This window comes from Colletotrichum karsti (genome assembly GCF_011947395.1).
Source record: "Colletotrichum karsti strain CkLH20 chromosome Unknown Scaffold16, whole genome shotgun sequence".
In the NCBI taxonomy this organism is placed as follows: Eukaryota; Fungi; Ascomycota; class Sordariomycetes; order Glomerellales; family Glomerellaceae; genus Colletotrichum; species Colletotrichum karsti.
Genome location: NW_024065916.1, coordinates 213,230 through 232,938, shown reverse-complemented (window position 1 = coordinate 232,938; position 19,709 = coordinate 213,230). Strand labels below are relative to the sequence as shown.

General features: G+C 55.5%; 6 protein-coding genes across 6 annotated transcripts; 2 read left to right on the top strand and 4 right to left on the bottom strand.

Annotated features, from left to right (window-relative positions):
* Nucleotides 1-992: 992 nt before the first annotated feature.
* On the bottom strand, nucleotides 993-7,757 carry CkaCkLH20_05596 (snare domain containing protein; the record flags this gene model as incomplete). The annotated part of the gene is made up of 5 exons (XM_038888314.1): nucleotides 993-1,279; nucleotides 1,329-2,111; nucleotides 2,171-2,423; nucleotides 6,724-7,522; nucleotides 7,597-7,757. The coding sequence occupies 5 exons, from the start codon at nucleotides 7,755-7,757 to the stop codon at nucleotides 993-995; spliced, it is 2,283 nt and encodes a 760-aa protein (XP_038746211.1).
* Nucleotides 7,758-8,124: 367 nt separating this feature from the next.
* Nucleotides 8,125-12,311, bottom strand: CkaCkLH20_05595 (uncharacterized protein; the record flags this gene model as incomplete). Its single annotated transcript, XM_038888313.1, has 5 exons — nucleotides 8,125-9,103; nucleotides 9,162-9,256; nucleotides 9,307-9,853; nucleotides 9,912-10,314; nucleotides 11,582-12,311. The coding sequence occupies 5 exons, from the start codon at nucleotides 12,309-12,311 to the stop codon at nucleotides 8,125-8,127; spliced, it is 2,754 nt and encodes a 917-aa protein (XP_038746210.1).
* An 868-nt stretch (nucleotides 12,312-13,179) lies between these two features.
* Nucleotides 13,180-14,199, bottom strand: CkaCkLH20_05594 (uncharacterized protein; the record flags this gene model as incomplete). Its single annotated transcript, XM_038888312.1, has 1 exon — nucleotides 13,180-14,199. One exon carries the CDS (start codon nucleotides 14,197-14,199, stop codon nucleotides 13,180-13,182), a length of 1,020 nt encoding a protein of 339 aa, XP_038746209.1.
* Nucleotides 14,200-14,745: 546 nt separating this feature from the next.
* CkaCkLH20_05593 (uncharacterized protein) lies at nucleotides 14,746-15,185 on the bottom strand (the record flags this gene model as incomplete). Its single annotated transcript, XM_038888311.1, has 4 exons — nucleotides 14,746-14,795; nucleotides 14,844-14,907; nucleotides 14,961-14,992; nucleotides 15,044-15,185. 4 exons carry the CDS (start codon nucleotides 15,183-15,185, stop codon nucleotides 14,746-14,748), a joined length of 288 nt encoding a protein of 95 aa, XP_038746208.1.
* A 902-nt stretch (nucleotides 15,186-16,087) lies between these two features.
* On the top strand, nucleotides 16,088-17,169 carry CkaCkLH20_05592 (thiosulfate sulfurtransferase; the record flags this gene model as incomplete). Its single annotated transcript, XM_038888310.1, has 2 exons — nucleotides 16,088-17,061; nucleotides 17,115-17,169. 2 exons carry the CDS (start codon nucleotides 16,088-16,090, stop codon nucleotides 17,167-17,169), a joined length of 1,029 nt encoding a protein of 342 aa, XP_038746207.1.
* Nucleotides 17,170-18,011: 842 nt separating this feature from the next.
* CkaCkLH20_05591 (putative ribosomal protein S5) lies at nucleotides 18,012-19,074 on the top strand (the record flags this gene model as incomplete). The annotated part of the gene is made up of 3 exons (XM_038888309.1): nucleotides 18,012-18,278; nucleotides 18,467-18,724; nucleotides 18,817-19,074. 3 exons carry the CDS (start codon nucleotides 18,012-18,014, stop codon nucleotides 19,072-19,074), a joined length of 783 nt encoding a protein of 260 aa, XP_038746206.1.
* Between the last annotated feature and the right edge of the window lie 635 nt (nucleotides 19,075-19,709).

Below are 19,709 nucleotides of genomic sequence, written 5' to 3'. Positions count from 1 at the left end.
CGTACAATACATATAGAGGATCGAGATGAAAGGTCGAGGTTGTGTGTGTTGTCTCGGGCTCGTACTCGTCAGCGAGTCTGCCATTGTATGATAAGGGCGGGAGGGGGAAAACGGATGTGATGACATCGGCGCATTCGCGAACATCAAGTACAGAAACGATTGGCGACTGTAGGTGGGTCTGCAAAAGCCTGGTTGCAACATGCTGTTCGGTTTGATGAGTGTGGCCTGTCGCCTTTGCTCCTGAGGAGCTCGAGCAGTGTACCCAAATCCAGTCTTGCGATTCTGAAGAAGTGACATGGACACTAACTACGTGCAAGATCGCCATGGAACAAATGGAAGCAACAGGACCATTTCGGTTTATTGATATCAGCAGCATTTCACGAATTCCGGGGCCGTCCAGGTGCATTAATAAGAGTCTCAGTTGACCAGACTATATTTACTCGACACTCATGCTAACGCCCCTGATGCAACAAATAGAAAAATCCAGGCAAGGTTACAAACTCCTCTTTGGCCAGAGGAATCCTGAATCCAAGACGCAAGCAAAACGCACTGCCCGCCGAAAAAAAAAAGGATGCGAGAACAGTTCCACAGTGTAACAGTAAAGAAAGTCTGGTTACGGGTATACAAGAAAACACCCTATACGGAATAAAGCCATAGGAATTCCCGAGACCTGGGTTTCCCGGGATCCCCTTTTTTCCCCTGCTCAGCTTGATTTTGCTCTTCGTGGAATCGCCGTTGTGTTGTTCCGCCCAAACCAGAAGAGAGATATAAAAAAGTAGTAGTGCCTTCCCCTTGATCCAGTCCGTCTATAAAAAGGCGAGTAACTCTCTTATGGTGGCAAACGGTTATGAGAAATCGATCCAGACGTCAAGTCGGAGGGACGGGTTTATGAGGATAAGGAGACGTGGAGCCTCGGGGTGGTAGTGAGACATAGCGTTTTACGGCGGTATGGAGGTAGATTTTGTACAGAGTCGGAAAGGGTGGGGTAGCATCTAGTTGCGGACGGCGGGCATGTCCCACTTGCCACCGACGCGGGCGACGACGGCAGAGTCTTGTACGGCGTTAGGGTCCCAGGTGGCTCCCGGCTGGACGATTCGGCGCATGATACGGCTCGTCTTGAGGATTTGGGGGTGAACAGTGCCAATGTCAATGGGTACGCTGTTGTGGATGGCCTCGAGGCTGAGATCGCGCTTGCCGGCGGCGGGGGCAGCAGCCTGGCCGGGCTTGATGACGGCGAAGTAGATTGCGACGACGGCGGCGATAATGGCGACGATGAGGACTGGGCTGAGTTAGTGGCGAATCATGTCTGCACAGCCTCGAATACTTACCGCAGATACCCAGGCACCACCACTTCTTCTTGCGGGTCTTGCGCGCGGTCTCGACGGCGACGCCAATTTCCTGGTTTCCCTTGTCCAGGTTCTCGACGACCTCCTCGCCCTTCTGCTCAATCTGCGTGACGGCGGCCTCCTGCTGAACGACGAGCACATCCATGTCCTGGAATAGTTGTGCGAGCTCAAGTATCTGCTGCTCGATCTTCTCCAAAGCGGCCTGGCGATCCTGGACGGCGCTAAGCACGCTGTTGGCCTGTGCTTGGCGGCCAGACTGCATGACGGCCTGCTGGAAGATCTGGGCACCGGCACCGGCATCTTCGACAGCGGCGCGGACCTCCTGCTCGTCGGCGTCGGGACGCACAATGCGGTACTGACGAGCCATCTGATCCTGGGTGCGCTTGCGAAACTGTGACTCGACCTGCTGGTACTGCTGGATGGCGCCCTTGAGGCGACGGTCGACGCGGCCGACCTGCGGCGAGTTCTTGGGCGTCTGGCCTTCGGGGGTGGACTTGACCTGACGGACACGTTCGGTGAGGGAGCGGTACATGGTCATGGTCTCGGAGGAGAGGGCGTCGAGTTGGCGGGCGGTGGAGGACGAGGCGGAGGTGTCGGCGTCGGTGAGGGTTCGCTCCTGCAGCATGCGCAGCTGGTTCAGGTTGGCCTCGATCTGGTCAACTCCTTGGTCGATGGATCGGCATTCGTTCAGGATCGCGTTAGGGTCGGAAGACTGGCCGAAGCCGCCGGCGTTCTGGGCGAGGGATTCCATCTCAACGTTGGTACCTGGAGGGGGGAAGGCGTCAGCGATTGAGCGAGGACGACCGTCGCGGTCAGGAGCATACCGTATTGGTCCCTACCCATTGCTGGTCCGTTGTTGTATCTGGAACCTCCGTAGGGAGACGGCCCCGAGCCGAAGCCCTGCTGGGGAGGTCTCGGGGGAGCACCGTATCCTCCCGCAGGCGAATCATCGCGCTGGTCAAATGGGTTCTGACGACCACCGTATCTGTCATTAGTTGAGTCTGTTAGTCTACCGCGGCCAAGGTCGTATTCGTCGTCGTGGGCGCCGTCGGCTCCTGAGAGAGAAACATACCCGTACTGTGCCATGATGTTAGTTTTTTTTCGGCTTCGGATATCGGTGGTGGGATCAATTAGGAGAGGTAAGGAGGAAGTCGGGAGGAGTGGTCAAAAAGCAAGCAGCACCAAGAAAATGCAACGCAACCAGGCTGAAGCAGTTATGATGATGTGCGGAAAGTAGGTTGGTGATCGGAGTAGGACAAAGTTTGCCTCGTTGCAAAGAAGGAGGAGTGGGCGGACTTTCTCGACTTCGAGAAGGGGGACCAAGCGAGGAGGAAGATGCGGCGATTGACAGGCAGGAGAAGAGGCCAAAGGTACGACGCAATGCAACGTTGGTAGGGCAGGGCAGCGTGTGTAGAGGCAGAGGAGGCAGAGGCAGAGACGAGAGGGTAGCAGTAACAGGGCGAGCGGTCGAAACGCCGGAAGTGGGAGGGTTGGGGTGAAACACTGACACTCATGGCTGCTTCTGAGAAGCGCGTAGGCTTCTTCCTTGCGCGACGACGGGGCGATCTCTAGGAGATGACTTTGGTCTTGGTCGTCGGTCGCGATGCGAAGGAGAAGAAGTGGACGCCTTTTAATTGATTGTGATTTCGGCGGGAGGTGAAGCAATTGAGTACGGGTAGAATGGGCTGCGATGGCAAGAGAGCCGGAGATGAGACGATTGGTGGTGATGATCGAAAAGAGGTGACAAGAGAGAGGACAAGAAGACGACGGAAGTCTCAGGCTCTCTTTTGTTGTGGATAAGGGTATTCGTGCAAAAGTACAGTACGGATACCCAAGGGGATGATGCGACCGGGGGTGGATTGTGTTCAGGGGAGAAGCGAGACGAGAGCGGATTTCCACTTTTTCGCAAAAGGTGTTCGAGGGCCGACGCGGGAGTTGTGGCTTGATGCGCTTCTTTGTAGCAGAAATTCGAATTGTCTGTGAGGTGGGAAGAAGCGTGGCCTGTGAGGGAAGAAGAAGGGGGCCCCTGCCTTCGGAATGATCGCCGTTTAGGTAGCGAGCGGGCAGGCTGCAAAGACTGAGATGAGATGATGGAGGGTCCGTGGTGATTGTGAGAGGCAACCGTGGGTTATTTTTGTTCGTATAAGTCAGTCTCTCTGACTGAGGGCGGGAAGTATATTCGTCAAATGTTGCGTTGACGATTGGTGTATATCAGTAATGGAAGTACGAATATCTCCAATTCGATACTTGGCGATGATTCTTTCCTTCTCGTAGACTTCCAGGTACCGTTGAGGTAGGAAGTGCAGTGCAAGTGCAAATGCAGCAAGTGCAGGCAGGCGCAGGGGGCTGAAGCTACACACGCAAGGGAAAGGGGCGCGGCTTCTCGTTCTGGTTGCAGCAGGTTCAGGAACTGCCCTCCACTGAGTTCCACTGTTCCACCGTTTCCACTGGGTCTCGACTCTGGGTGGATCCCCTTTTCTTATTTTGGCGGATTTCGATTGGCTGATGACCGGGATCCTGAAGCTTAGACGGTCCCCTCCTCTATTTTGGTTTGTTCGTGGTTCTCTGTAACGAACCCGGGAGGCGAATAAACTTGAGGCGCTGGGCGGGAGATGCGAAGACGAGGACCCAATGAATTCAATGCGCCTTCTCTTCTTTTTTCTCGCGAGGATATGCCAAGCTTCTTTCTTTCCAAATTGAATTTCGAGGTCGATATCGTTGCGGCTTTCGATGCTTGATGATTCGAGTCGAGTCGAGTCGAGTCGGGTGCTGACTGGACCTTGGAGGTTGACGCCCGAGCACACTTATGCGCCCTTATGCCGTTATGCTTCTCCCTCCTTCGCTGACTGTTCGTGGCCCCAGGTACCGGAGTAATGCCCTGATGCACAGCCAAACGTTGCTGATGATTTTCTTCGTCCTTGGAAATGCTTGTGACGCAGCAAAAAAGGACGGCCAAGAATATTTCTCCAAAAAGGTAACCCGACAGGGGTTTCTTTTGTCTTAGACGGCCAATGTCGTGAGCGAATCGATTCTTTCCCCTCCCTCTGCTGCTTTGGTTTCAACCGCACGCACCGCCGCGGCTTTTCGTTGGCTGGTAAAAAAAGACGCCGCGACCGAATGGCAGCGAACCGAGAATTGAGGGCGACGGACCAATCAGACAGCTGTTCCAGTCGCTGGTCTCTTTTGTTTCCTGCGTGTTCGTGTTTGTCCTCCTGCTGAGGGGGCAAAGCGGCGAAGTAGGTAGTGGGTGTCGTCGGCGGGTTGTCGCTGATCAATGCCCACGACGGCCGTTGCGAGCGAGTCGAGATGGCACCTTCAATTTGAATTATGAGGCGGTGAGCTTTGGGAGACAGCTGACAGTGCTGAATTTGACAGATGCAGTGGTTGGTGTGCACTGGTGACGTGGGTGATGATCTCTTGATTGCGGCAAGCAACTAAACACCAGAGAATGAAGCTCGAGATCGAGTAAACGAGAAAGAGAGACAAGAACCACCTTCAGCTACACTCAGAAATTGGGGAAGCCGCCTCTTAAACCACCCACCCACCACCTCATCACCAAGCTCAAGTAAGAATCAGGCTGGACCAATTTTAACCACAAAAGTCCAAAAGAATCCTTCCGGGCCACTGGCATCCCCGCCCGCCCTTTCAGCTTACGGTCTCGGAAAGCATGACGGCAGCAGCAAGCGGCCAAACCACATGCTAACAACCGCAAGCCTCTTTTTCTCTTCTGGCCATTGCCCCCTCTTCCATCTGTGAGGCTGGAATTAGCCTTACCCGAACCGAAAGCCAGCTGGCACAAGCTCTCCCGTTCTGTGAGAGACAAGAGAGAAAGAGAGAGAGAGAGCTGTTGATCTGTTGGATCTTTTGGCGGTGATGATCAGGAACCGATCAACACACCCCGGCTCACAGCTCACCTTCCTTCGGGCCACCTTTAGACGCAAGCCGTAAGCCCGGTCCGGTCGTCAGCAGGCTGGCGGTTTAAACAATGACGACCTTGGCTTGGCCCCGAACGGTAAGGTCGATGTCGAGAAAAAAAAAGAGGAACCCTGCCATTCGAGATCGTAAATCCAGCTGCCTAACTGCGGCTTACTATGGAGCACTCAGTAAACGACAACATGCCAGTAGCTATCCGTACCTCGAAAGAGAAGCCGCAGCGCACTTCAGCTCAACTCAGCTCAGCTCGTCATGGAACTACGGAGTTTTCCTACGGAACTACTAACAAAACCGCAGTTTTGCTTCCTAATGTGCCTCTCGGCACCAAACAAAAAACACAGCCTTCGCGCCGTCCCCGTTCATAGCCCGACCTAACCAACCGGCTCTCTACCTCGCAGCATCCCGCTCCAACGCTGCACACTCATCAACCTGCGCCATCGTCTCCCGGGATGCGCTTCCTTTCACCTCCCTTGGACTCGACCTCTCAGCCTCCAACATCGTCACGCGCCAAGCCCAGATCTATGAACTCTCCCTCTCCCTCAGCTGGGGATATCCCACCATCGCCGGCTCAGCACAAAACTCAATCCCAAGCATCTCCATTCCCGTCCTTTGAGGAAGAAGGCAACTACAAAATGCAAAATGCTAACGCCAATGCCTACTATGCAGTATGCCCTGATGCGCGGGGTAAGCAAGATACTCCAGTTCAGCAAACTTCCTCGAAGTCATTTCATTCGACAATGGCAACGGTGAACTTGCAATTCAAGCTTTCCATCTCCCCATTCCACACGCCTACTAATCCCAAAACCCACCAAAGCCTGCCCGCAATGCGTGCCGTTTTTGGAGCAGAGGCATGCTGACACACACCCTCTCCCCTCCGCCTCATCTCGCGGCGAGCCAGGGAGGACCGTAGGGCTGCGCCCAGGGAAACACCCTCTCTTCGAAAGTCGTCATCCCGTGCGGAACCGGAACCAACGGCCTTTGGCTCCGGCAGACCGGCCCGTCCAGTACAGTCTACCTCAAGTCATGCCCTTTCTTACACCTCCAGTAGCCGTGCCGGCTTGGACAACGACATCAGACCCGGCGGGTTCATGCACACGTTTTACTGACCACATATCTTCATCTGGTTTCAGTCGTCTGCAACACATCGTCTCTTTGACCTCTCTAGACACACGACGACTTTGGATGGAACAATGGCCCGTCAGTGATCAACCGCCAGCTTGGTCTTAGCTACTAGAAGCCCTCGTGGAAAGCTTCTCTGCTTTGAAAATGCGCTTCCATGCCGCAAAATTCGTCGGGTATGAAACCCGCGTGTCTAAGCACGCACAAAACTCCTTCATGCCCACGCGCCGGCCCCTCTCCCCGTAGCTCCACGTTGTCAATAATCACGTACACCCACAAACTCCAGCCCTATTACTCAGCATAGCTCTTTCCTCCCTTCTCATACCACGGCGTACGCCGAGACGTAGCTCACGCTCGAGTCGCTCGGGTCCGTAACCATGCTGCTGCGCTGGTACTGCACGAACTTGAACACCGGGTGTCCCTCGCCCAGCTCCTCCAGCGCGGCCATCGTCACGCCGATCGGGTGCCGTCCGCAGACCGTGTTCTTGGTCTGCTTGAGGTTGTCGTAGAAGTCGCTGTGCCTGCCCGTCTTGATGGCCTCGATGGCCATGTCGTCCACCATCTTGATCGTCTCGTGGATCTGCGGGCCGTCCGGGACGCCCGAGTACTGGCGGAGGCGCTGGAGGCTCGAGAGGGTGCCGTCGGGGGCGTAGACCGTGTAGTCGAAGTGGCTGCCCCAGTGGCAGAAGTCGGAGCTGACTACGAATGCGTTTTCGGGGTCCTTCAGGTACGGCGCGAGCCATTTGCCCACCTCTTTCTCTTCGGCCTTGTTGTTGTCGCCTATCAGCATGGGGATGACCGTGGGGTACTTGTCCGGCGAGTCGAAAGTCTGCTGGATGCGCTTGAAGAGGAACGGCAGGTGCAACTCTAGGCAGTGCTCTGCCACGTCGTTCTTGACCGGGAGCTCTGGGATGTCGAGCTCGTCGCGGATGTGGTTCGCGATCTTTTGGTCAACGGTCAGGTCACCGAACGGAGTCGCATATTTCTCGAAAGATGTGATGGCGCAACCTCGGAGGTAGAAGGTGTGCGAGGGGCCGAGGAGGAAGACGCGTTTCGCTTGGGAGAGGTCGAGGGCTTTGTATGCCCACGCTGCCGTTGGGCCGGAATAGGAGTAACCTGCGTGACTGCGATCACGGTGGTTAGCTGAGCCTACCAAGAGGCGCGGGATGAGTAGAAAGAAGCAGGATAAAAGGCTTACGGGGCGATGATGACCCTGGCACCGGGAATGGGGAGGCCATTTTCGTCAATCTGGTCTGGTACAGCGGCTAGGAATTTGTCGAGCTCGGCATCGAGGGCATCTGGGTCGCCTTTGTACCAAGAGCCGGCCTTGGACAGAGGGCGAGTGGCTGAAGGTGCCATTTGTGTCTCGAGGATCTCAGAGAGATGATGTTTGGATTGTTGACAAAGAAGTCTTCGAAATTTCAAGAAAGTGGCCTCACGATTGTCGAGGCACGTACCGGGACTGCGAGCTTGAAGAATGGAAGGCAAGAGAGAAGCTGCCCCGCCTTCCACTGCTGCGAAGCTGCCCCTGTAAGGTTCGTTCGTCATCAGCTGTAACCGTGAGGGGCAGCTGCGGGGAAATCCCGTAGCGTCCCGCCTCGGTAGTGGGGCCGTCCGACCGGACGGGCCGACACAGCGGCGGCCGGTGCCGGCTGCATTCAGCGGTTTGGGTACTTTACAACGAAAAGTGCGACCAACATGAGGTAATTCAAAACATATCAGGACTTCAATCAAGCCAGCTGCCCGGCATGATTTCAGGCGGATTGTCCACCGCTTCCCAGAACTCCGCGGCCAAGACTTCGTACTCCGGAGCCCACCACACTCTCCAGTCCGTAATTTCGGAGCCGTAAGTCAAAGCCGTTAGACGGATAGACACCGACCTCAATTCTGGCCTGCACCACTCATTTTTCATCCACCGCTGATGTCTCGCCACAGAATCGGCGTCGAATGTTCCCTGACTCGACGCAAACACCTCCTTCTCTCTCATCCCGTACTTGAGTAGGTCGATGCCGCACTCGTTAAGCTCGCTCAGCCAACTTCTCAGAGTCCCTTGAAGTACCAAGTCTAGATGATTGTGTACCGATCTGGCTGACGACCGCATCTGGCACAACGTGCCACCAACGACCGAAATCAGCGGCGAGCCACGCCACGGCGCGACATCGAAATCGTAGCACGGCTCAACCGTCTCGACCCCGTGCAGCACTTTCTCGGACGTCGCCATGACGACTGAGCCTATTAGATACTCCCAATTCATGTTGAAGAGACGTCCCCAGATGCTGGACTTCTGGTAACTTGGCAATACATCCAAAGCACACCTCCGACCGAGCGCCAGGGCGACGGAGTGCACGATCGAAAGTCCAGACTTCGCCGATGAGTCGATAACCCCCCTCGAGATGCCCTGCTTCGTATTACTGTCGAGAAGGAACCGCACGGTATTGGAGGATTGCACTTCGGAGAAGCAGGCCCTGCGGACTGCCTCGGCGCGGACTCGCAGCGGAAGGCCGTGGTATTCCGGCATGAACCAGCCCTGAAAGGCTCGAAGGCAGTCGTCATCTATGGACCAGTCTCCGAGGTAATCAAAAAGTTTTGGTATTTCGATCGAATCGATACTGGAGCGGTACTCGAGAAAGAGGTCGAGAAGGCGGTGATCCTTATCATAGGAGCTTTTGTCGGCGTGGGAGAAAACCAGCTCGTCGAGAGGACTCCTGGATGAGGGCATGGTAAGTGGAAAGATTTTGTCGTAACAGAAGTCAAGCTCCCTACCTTTCCCTCCCGGGATGGTGTTCATCCATGCTATCTGTTAAGCCCAACTCCAGCAACGTCCGAGACGTGTCGATCTGCCAGCTTTCGGTGGCATACTTTTTCCATTGTCAGCCTCCGTTCTAGGTCGATTCCGAGAGTAGCTTACATGCAGCAGTGACGCGCCCTTACTATCTCTATCGTACGGTGAGGCCTCTCCAGACCTAAAAAGCGACAACATCTCGGAGACTTCGCCGTCCCGAACCACCTTGAATATCTGGGAGTCTTCTGGCCGGATGCTGTACGACCTCAAAGCGAAAGTCCAACCAGCAACAGCGCGCTGGGCCATAAACTCCCATGACCAAGCGTCCCGTGACATCCAGCTAGGCGCCTGTAGGAACATTTGCCAGTACCCCGCGCTCCTCGACGAGTTGAACAAGATCTTCCCAAGGGCCGATGGAGTATATGAGGCCAGTTTCACGCCGCAGTGATGAGATTTTACCACCGTATAGACGCCTTCCTTCGCAGACTCTTTCTTGTCCACTGGTTTCTTGAAAGTGGCGTTTTCTTCATTCTTTCCGAACTGCGAAGTCAACTCGAGCGTGACCCTTCGAACGATTCGGTCCTCGGATGCCTCGACAAGCGTCTGCGTTCGGCTCAGGACCATCGACGACGTATCTTTGATAATGCGATCGTCGGACGTCTGATCGACGGCCCTTCAATCACTGTTAGTCGCCATCTCAACAACCGAACCGAGAAACGTGCGCGACTTACAGCCGGTAGCAATCAACACACAAGCCCAACACCTTCAGCGCCCGATCGAGCCGCTTTTGCAACTTGACCACCTCATCCTCTCTGAACGCTACTTTCAGCATCCCGAACTTCTTCCCCAGCCGTCCTTTCTTGCTCTTTATATCGTCTTGGAACTTCTTTGCAAGAGTTTTGACGTTTTGACTCGCCGTGATGGCGTATTTGACGCATTGCTTCGCCGACGGGAGGGCGGCTAGCTGTGGACGCTGCTCGAACTCGCATTTGATGTAATTCAGCATCGGCTGAAGGAGTTCGAGCTGCTCTAGAGCGTCTTGGAGATCATCCGGTACGTCATCGAGCTCGCGCCACAGCTGAACGAGTTTGGCTAGGCTGACGCCGAGTTGAAGAAATGCGATCGCGCTCGCGGCTGCCTCCATTTCATGTCACCCGAGCTCAGCTACAAGCGAAATCCGAGAGGGTTCAGATTACAATGAATGCATGAGAAGAGAAAGATCCGAAGTCTTCGTGACGATCACTTGGTTTCCGGTGGAATGCGGCTACTTCTACAGTTGAAGCAACACAACGAAAAGAATGGATGGAAGAGAGTATGCATCTGGAGGAATCTCTGCATTCGCAGGCCGCCAGCTTAAATCCAGAAGCTGCGCATAACATGGGAACATGAGATCCAGCTGTTTCACAGCCCGGCGGCGCAGAGCGGGACGGGCCTGTTGCATCGGCGGCAAAGATGCATATTGGCATGGGTTCGCAACCACTCACGTACGCTGACAGTTGTGGGTGGCCGCGACCGACCCAACCAACACGAATGTCCGCATTACTTCCTTCATAGAGAATGCCCGCAGTGCTAACACGGAGAGGGTGAAAGCTTCCATTCTAGACGTTTATTTGAGGCTGTGCTTTCTCGAAACATTGGCAGCACCATGACCCCCGCTCCTCTTCCAACCGGTCGCCAAATCAGTGATGATTTCCCTCATAACCATCAGGATCATCTCTGAGCTACTGCGAGCAGGACTTGCCGCGCTAGGTGAAAAAATATCTCAGTCTCCATCCTGAAGAGCATGGTTCTCTCCGAATTGCGTCTGACGGAGGTACGAATTGCTATAGGTGACGGAACCGAGGTTGCCTGGGCGCGACGTCTGAGGTTGAACTCCTCGAAGTCACACTCTGTTGTCTTGGCGTACACATCAGTTGGCTGGTCATCTTGAGCTTTGTTCTGACGAGGTAGTGCCAACGACTTGGCGTACCTGACAACGTTACTCCATCGTGTATGTTCATCTAGTTATTAGCCAGCCGTCGCAGCAATATTGGCATCTCAAGCTCACAACAGCGAGTGCTCCTCGTAGCCACCACCCCGTTTTCCAGCAGCCGAGATGGCCATTCCAAGCTCGCAATGTGCAGTCATCGGGGACCTTCGGATTCGTCCGAAATGAAAAGCACACCAAGCTGTGTCATCAGATCCAGCTCTTCATCCTGCGTCTCCCCCTCCTCACGACCCAGCCTTTCGAGTAGCCTCCTCCTAGTCCTAGCCGCCCGCCTAGCTTTCCTATTGGCTTTTGACTGAAGTTTAGCCTCTCGCTGGGCTATGCGTTGAGGCTCCTCTCTCTGATGAAGTTCCCCCCGGGTCAACGGCCGAGGCGCCTGAGCCACTGCTCTGAACAAGCTTAGCAGGCCCTCACAATGTCCTGACAGACGGCGCTCAGCATCGGTTACCGCTATCATGAGCAAAGCCCGCAGACAGTAGTGCGCATCGTTCCCAGCAGCGTGCAGATTCGCAAAGGGTATGTGCAAGGTCTCGAGCAACTTCTCCAAGCCGTATCGGTACCATAGCTGGAGGGGATACTGCGCCGCCTTGTTGGTGTCGACGACGTAGAGTGACCGGTCCGGGATATCGATCTCGAGGTGTCGGAGGATCTTCAAGTCCGAGTTCGTGCCGTGGAGAACGAGGATAAAGTCTCGTTGCGATAGCAGGTCATTTATTCTCGGTCCGAGTTCGGCGATGGCGATGGGCTGTGAGGAGCCGAAGAGAAATTTCTTCGATGCCCTTTTGCAGTAAGCCGACTCTCCTACCGTGAATTGGTATGATGTTATGGCGTCTTGATATTGTGCCGTGGTTGGTTCCAGGAGCATATCTTCCAGGATTCTCGCGTCTAGTATTGAGACCCCGATGTGTAATTGCTGGTCGGCGATGAGGCGCTCGTATCCTTGAAATGTGTCAATGTCGAGCCCGACGAAGAGAACATCGCGCAAGGGAGATCGCTGTAGCTTATTGCCAAGGCCTTTTGGTAGAAGACTTGATGGTGAATCAATGTCGTCGTATCCAAGGAAGTGCCGGAGGACAAGTGTTTCGTCCCTCAAAAGTCCCTTGTGGGCTGGTGTTGATTCTCGGCTGCCGCGTCCGGGCATCATGATGACTCTTGTAGACGAGATATCATTGCCAAGGGCCGAGAGAAGAGGAAACAAGCGAGTAATGAGGAACGCTTGGTGTGTGGGGCAAGCGAAGGAGCATAAGAATAAGGTGCCGCAGCGCGGTGGTGTTGGGCATTACGAAGGTCGGGATGTGGTCAGCGGCTGGTGCATCTGGGAGTATGGGATTGGAAGCAGATACAAAGCGAAGAAATCGCGATGCCGGATACCGACAAGGTGCTCAACGGATGACTCACCATGTATCTTGTGAGGCATGCCGGTAGGAAGCGTTGTTCTTCGTCAAGGTTCTTGTATGCTCAACTCTAATTTGACAGATTCTTGAATGGAGGCTTCTTGTTATCATAACACGGATTCATCTGTGCACAGACAGATGTCTTTCTGGATATCGCTTCGTCTCACCGCGCTGTATCGGCCTCGGAGGTTCAATTAGCATCTTATAGGGACTGTAGTAGCGCTTTGTAGGTTTCCTGGATAAATAGAGATGCTCGCCTTGTCGTGTATTAGTTCCATCTAACCCGCATAGCGGGTATTAAAGTCCTTCCTTCTTAGAAATGCAAAACGCCAGAACACCATACCGACTGTGTAGTAATAGAGTCTAGAGAGCTAACGTCCTTCGTTACTCATGATTCGTTTCCCATGTACGCCCGGTGCTCCGGATACAGTCCCAACACCGCCCTGTCCGGGTCTCAAAAGTACAAGCCTGGGAAGTGTGTTAGCGCATGGTCCGCCAAATTAAAGAATGGAAACTTGCCTGAAGGTATGATATTACACAAGCCACAAACCCCGTCAGCAGTAGGGCATGAGTATGTGCCAGCTTTCGGTCAAGTCTTCGCGACGTCACAAGGACGCTTCACTCCTGCCCCTCAAACTTCCCCTCACTCTCCAATCCACCACCCTCAGCACCTTTAGACTCCCTCGCCTTCTCAGCCCGGGCTTCCCCAGCCTTGACGACCTTCTTCATCACGCTCATCTTGCGCTCAAACTCCTCCAGAATCGGCCCGTACTCCTCTCCGCCGGACCTAGCCACGGCGCTGTTCGAACTAGGCAAGCTCTCCGCCTTGTCCTTCTCCCCACCGCCCGCGCCCCCCGCGCCCTCGCCGTCCACGCCCTCGATCTTCAGCACCAGCCCGCCCTCGCCCACCGTCTCGCCCTCCTGGCGCGAGATGCTGGCCTCGGTGACCGCAAAGTCGGCGCTTAAGCTCGCGGCCGAGCTCACCTTCCACTGACCGTCAGCGTCGGGGACGACGTCCAGCAGGATGGTGCGGTTGTTCGGCGGGGGCGCCGGGTTTTTGCCCGTCTTGGAGGCCGAGGCCGAGGACGAGGACTGTTGGTTGGCTGTGTGCTGAGCCGCGAGCGCCGAGGTGAGGACGTCCGGGTCGTCGTCGGCGAAGATGTACTTGACGGTCGGGTGGTGGGTCGTGTTTGTCGTCGAGTTGGAGACGAGGGTGAAGAAGCCGGCGGGGTCGAGCTTGGGGACCTTCTCGTCGGCTGCGGCTGCGGACTCGGTTTCGACCTGGGCGTCGGGGTTTGTGTTGGCGGCGTCCGTCGTCGTCTTCTCAGCCTGCGCGGCGGCCTTTTGGTTCTGGGATGACGACAGGGAGGCGGCGGGGCCGGGGCCGGGGCCGGGGTGCTGCTCGGCGACCTCGTAGCGCGGGGACAACGGCTTGTCGGGCATCATGAGGCGATGCAGGTCCTCAGAGGTCGCGTCTGGCTGCGCGGGCGGTGGCCTGTTTCTGGTATTCTCGCTGGACGTTGATGTGGTTCGAGTCGCGTCGTCGCGCCGGTTGGCATCTTCCCCCTGATCGGACTGATGGGAGCTGGCTTCGTCGAAGGGGTCCAGGGAGGGACGGGAGCAGCTGTTGGGTGACATGGTGGAGGTGGTCTGGGGTAGGAACCTCTGCTATCTTATCTTATCGCTATCTCCACGTGACAATAAATGTGATTTTGCATGTGATGCAATTGGCACCTCAGTTTACAAGTTGAAGATGGAAAAGGCGAGGATTGAAGAGCAGCGAACTTGAATTTGAACTTGAAAGAAAGAATAGAATCGATCTATATGCTTTTCAGTTTGAATTGGGATTTCTACAATCGATCCTTCTTTGCGACTGTTGTCGGTCGAGTCTCCCCTTTCGACTCCGAGCACCTTACACTACGGTGCATTTCCATAGGCAGGAGAAGTTGAACATGATCAAGGCTCTTACTTCTCCGTGGAAACCTGGAGTTCTTTTTCTTCTTTTCCTCAGTACCCTCCACACTCTAAAGAATGCCAAACCTATACAGAGACTGCCTGTGTATCCCCCCGCGAGCGCCTCAGCTGACTCTGTATGAATGCAAAACGCGCTTCATTGTGATCAGACTTGGGTATCATCTCTATAAGAACCATGCGCCAAACTCCAGCTTGAAATCAGTAAGGAGACTATCTCTCAACTCCAACGCCGTCGTTGGCCTGCTCAGTCCACTCGAATTCTGGCGGGGTCAGTGAGGTCTCTGTTGAAGACAAGGTGCAAGACTTACTCTGACGACACATGGGACATTGGCCCTTGGCTGAGTCTTGCTTGATCCACTCCATGATGCAGTGCTGTAAGTCTTGTTAGAGAGGGTTCAGGTCCGGCTGTGATGCAGGAAGCTCACCATATGGAAGTTGTGGCCGCACTTCCCGGACACTGCGTTCGATGTTAGTCATACAGAGGATGCATGAGAGATGGTTGACTCACAAAGACTGCAGTCGTCGCCGGGGTATTTGCATGTAGGGCATGTGCCGTCAAAGTGGACTTGGCAGATACCGCAGACGTCGTCCTCGGGGATATCCCACCGCCATGTTGCGACGGTGTTCCAGCGGGTAATCTTGACCTTCATGCTGCGGTCTGGGAGGATGGGTGTATCGTATGGTGTATTGTTGTATGAGTTGCAAATGCCACCAGAAAAATCAAAAGTCGATGGTGTCCTATTGCCTATCTGGGTTGTTTGTTGAAGTTGCGACGATGCTCAGTTGCAGCGGGGCAACAAGGTACCTACAAACAGGAAGTGGGGCCAGAAAGCAGCCAGTCAATCACGTCCGAAAAAGATGGCGAAATGGCCCAAGCTCCCCGCATTCACGCGCCCAAAAAGGCGGACCCACCAGCGCCTGGAGCTCCACCGCGCAAACGGAGTCATCAGCGACCGAACCGGACCCCGACCTCTCCCGCTTATCTCTTGGGTCTTGGGTCTTAGGTAGGACAGCCTTCCATTTTGACTGGAGACTTCCAGCAGCTGGAAACTGGAACTGGGGCTGGGTTGATTGCATTGAATTGCGCATGGCGGGCAACTTGAACCAACCAAACGACGGTTCCCCCCCAAATTCGCGACCGCAGACAACAATAACGTCGTCGCTGCCATTTCTCCAAAATCCTGCCTGACCGCCACCACACCGGTCACCGGCCCATACAAACTAAACCACCACCACTGCCACCTCTACGTCTTTTCAACCACCACCACCACCACCACCAAAAAAGTCGGGTGTGCGGCAAGCCTGGAATTGTAGCTTTTCCCCTCTCCAAACCCCGCACGCAAACCACCACATGCAATGCCTTTGCGGCTATCTCCTTCGTAATTTTTTCTCTTTCCCTCCTACTACCCTTCCAAGGGCCCTGCGTTCCGGGCTGCCCGCCCTCTGCCGTTGACATTGACCGATATCGACCGACCCTTCCTCCGTCCCGTCACGTCACCTCCCGACCGACCACAGCGTGATATCGCAACACACACGTCCGCTAGTATACATTATGGCCACCGTCGCCGTCTTCAGGCCGTCGCGCACCGCCGGCAGGCTGCCGCAATGGCATGCGCGCCCTCTTCAGGCCAGCCCCATCGCCTTCTTCGCACTGCGCCGCTCCTTCTCCTCATATCTCGTTACGCCGAAGGAGCTCAACGAGGCCCTGAAGAAGAACCCGCCCTCCAAGATCAGCCCGGATCCCCGCGTCATCCCCCTCTGCGCCTCCTGGTTCCTGCCCAACGATGGCCGCACAGGTATCGAGGTCTTCCGCCAGCAGCGCATCCCCAAGGCCCGTTTCTTCGACCTCGATAGGGTCATCGATCGCCGCAGCCCCTACCCGCACATGCTGCCGTCCGCGAAGGACTTCGCCGCTGCCATGAGCGAGCTCGGCATCCGCAAGGAGGACACCGTCGTCGTCTACGACAGCAAGGAGCTCGGCATCTTCAGCGCCCCGCGCGTCGGCTGGACCCTCAAGATCTTTGGTCACCCCAAGGTCCACGTCCTCAACAACTTCAAGCTGTGGGTTGACGAGGGCCTGCCCACCGAGTCGGGCGAGCTGTACACTACCGAGTGCTGCCCGTATCCCATCCCCAAGATGGACGAGTCCAAGGTCGTCGACTTTGAGGAGGTGCGCGAGATCGCGCTGGACCACAACAAGGAGGGCGCCGAGGGCGTGCAGATCATCGATGCCCGGTCGCCGGGTCGCTTTACCGGCAAGGACCCGGAGCCGAGACCCGGCCTGTCGTCGGGCCACATGCCGGGCTCGATCAACATCCCCTTCAACGCCGTCCTGGACCCCGAGACCAAGGCTTTCTTCCCGGCTGAGAAGCTCAAGAAGATCTTCCGGGAGAAGGGCGTTGACCCCGAGAAGCCCATTGTCTCGAGCTGCGGTACGGGCGTGACTGCCTGTGTCATCGAGACGGCTTTGGAAGAGGCCGCATACGGCTCTCCTGAGAAACGTAGAGTCTACGACGGAAGCTGGACGTAAGTTGCGCACCCCTGATGGTCGTTGTCAAGCAAAGCTAACACAAACACAGTGAATGGGCGCAGCGGGTTAAGCCTTCCGACTCGCTCATCAGGAAGGATGAGTAGACGCTGGGCGATAAACATGCACTTGTTGGAAACGGCCCAATCCTTATCCATAACCCCCCAACTCCGTATCTACAATTATCCGACTTCAACAATAACTCATACCAGCCGGTGGTTTTGCAGCGCGAGGTTGCTTCTAAGTCGCGATACCCTCCCTACCCCACTTCTGCTTTTTCTGGTTCACTTTTCATGTACGATATCCGGCTCTCAACTTTTTGGAGTTTGCATCGCGCATCAGAGGGAGGTCTCGTAAGCCCATTTCGTCGTTTGGAAGAGCAACCCAATGGAAGGTGGCTGGTGTACATAGGCGGCCACGATAATGATGAACAAAAACCTGGAATATCTCACGTCAAACCCGCTGCGAGACGTGTGACTCACGAACTTGCGCTTTATGTTTGCTCAAGGCATTGACCGCCAGTGTCTATCAGTGGAGTTGGCGAAACTGCCGGCGCATTGAATCGCAATCTGGAGATGAGGGGTGAATCAACCTGTGGAACACCATGCCCGAATAGTGGAGATCGTCTCGGTCTGTCTCGGTGAACCGCCAGGGACCCCCACTCTCCCTCACCGAGAACAAAACTGTCTGCCTCGAAGCTCAGGCCACCTATTCCTCGTTAGGGCAAACCCGCCCGGAAATTCTGTTAAGCAGTGCACACCGTCCGAAGCGAGAAAATAATCGCCCGGCCCTGACAGCCACCACAGCAATTCGACCCCCCCGCAAAAAAAGTAAGTGGTTTGGTCGAATCTCGAAATAACTTCCAAACACCACCACTAACCCTCCAGCAGCAGCAACTCTTTTTGCGTCGCGCATCCCTCCTCATCAACAACACCCCTCCGACGACAATATGGCTGACCGTGGTGCAAGCGCCCCCCGTGGCGGCGGTGGTTTCGGTTCCCGCGGTGGTGACCGTGGCCGTGGACGTGGCCGTGGTCGTGGTCGCCGCGGCGGCAAGAGCGAGGAGAAGGAGTGGCAGCCCGTCACCAAGCTCGGTCGTCTCGTGAAGGCCGGCAAGATCAACAGCATGGAGGAGATCTACCTGCACTCTCTCCCTATCAAGGAGTACCAGATCGTCGACTTCTTCCTGCCCAAGCTCAAGGATGAGGTCATGAAGGTGCGCGCACACAACACCCGAAGAAGAACGAATCCGAACCCGATATATATCGAAAAGTGGCAATGGAAGACGGAATGATGACTTCGATTCTCGCCGATTTGCGCATAATCGAAATATCTGGGGGAGGAGGGACTTCAATGGGTTTCTGGAGGGAAATGCTAATTCGTTATTTTTTCCCCAAACTACAGATCAAGCCCGTCCAGAAGCAGACCCGTGCCGGTCAGCGCACGCGTTTCAAGGCCATCGTCCTCATCGGTGACTCCGAGGGCCACGTCGGTCTCGGTATCAAGACCTCCAAGGAAGTCGCTACCGCCATCCGCGCCGCCATCATCATCGCCAAGCTGAGCGTCATCCCCGTCCGTCGCGGTTACTGGGGTACCAACCTCGGTCTCCCCCACTCCCTGCCCACCAAGGAGTCTGGCAAGTGCGGTTCCGTCACCGTTCGTGTACGTATAATCCCTGGGTCCGACACCTCTCGCAGACATACGTCGTAGGAGGAAAGATGCAAAAGACACTGACCGACTGACACGCACTACAGCTCATCCCCGCCCCCCGCGGTACCGGCCTCGTCGCCTCCCCCGCCGTCAAGCGTCTCCTCCAGCTTGCTGGTGTCGAGGACGCCTACACCTCCTCCGCCGGTTCCACCAAGACCCTCGAGAACACCCTCAAGGCCACCTTCGTCGCCGTCTCCAACACCTACGGCTTCCTCACGCCCAACCTGTGGAAGGAGACCAAGCTCATCAGATCCCCGCTCGAGGAGTACGCGGACACTCTGCGCGAGGGCAAGAAGTACTAGACAGCAACTCGGTGTTGTTGTCCGGTGTGGAATGTTGTTGTGGATGTGATGAGAAACCGAGGGAAGGAAAAAGGACACGCGGTGTGGGCTATCGGGCAATTTTTTCTCTCAAACGGAGTTGCGTGTGCGTTACCACTGCATCGTTGGTTGGCCAGGGCATGACATTAAGGCTATGGGCAAACTAGCTCGGATCTGAAAATAAAGATCAAAACTTCGACTGCAGATGATGGTCTTTTTTGTTTTTCACGTTAATATTATGAGCATGGAACTACGACGTCTTGGGCATGGATGCGGTGATTCCAGGGTTGCGTTTGGGGCTACTGACCTGATACAGGGCGAACGACACGATGAATGAGGGCGGCGTGGTTCATGGTATATCGACGACGGCACGAATCGAGGGCGACTGTGATGATCCGGGCAGCAGTTGGGGCCGCAGAGAGACCTCTTGCACAGCTCAATGCCGGCTATTCTTCGACTGAAGGACGGATACCAAGATCGGCTTTCTCGAAATGGAGGCGGGATCAGCGAGTGCTGTCTTTCGCTGAATGGGCCACGAACAATGGCGAGCCAATATCTTCCATCAACGACATCCCGGGCCCAAGGAGAATGCCCATACCCACCTCACATTGAACACA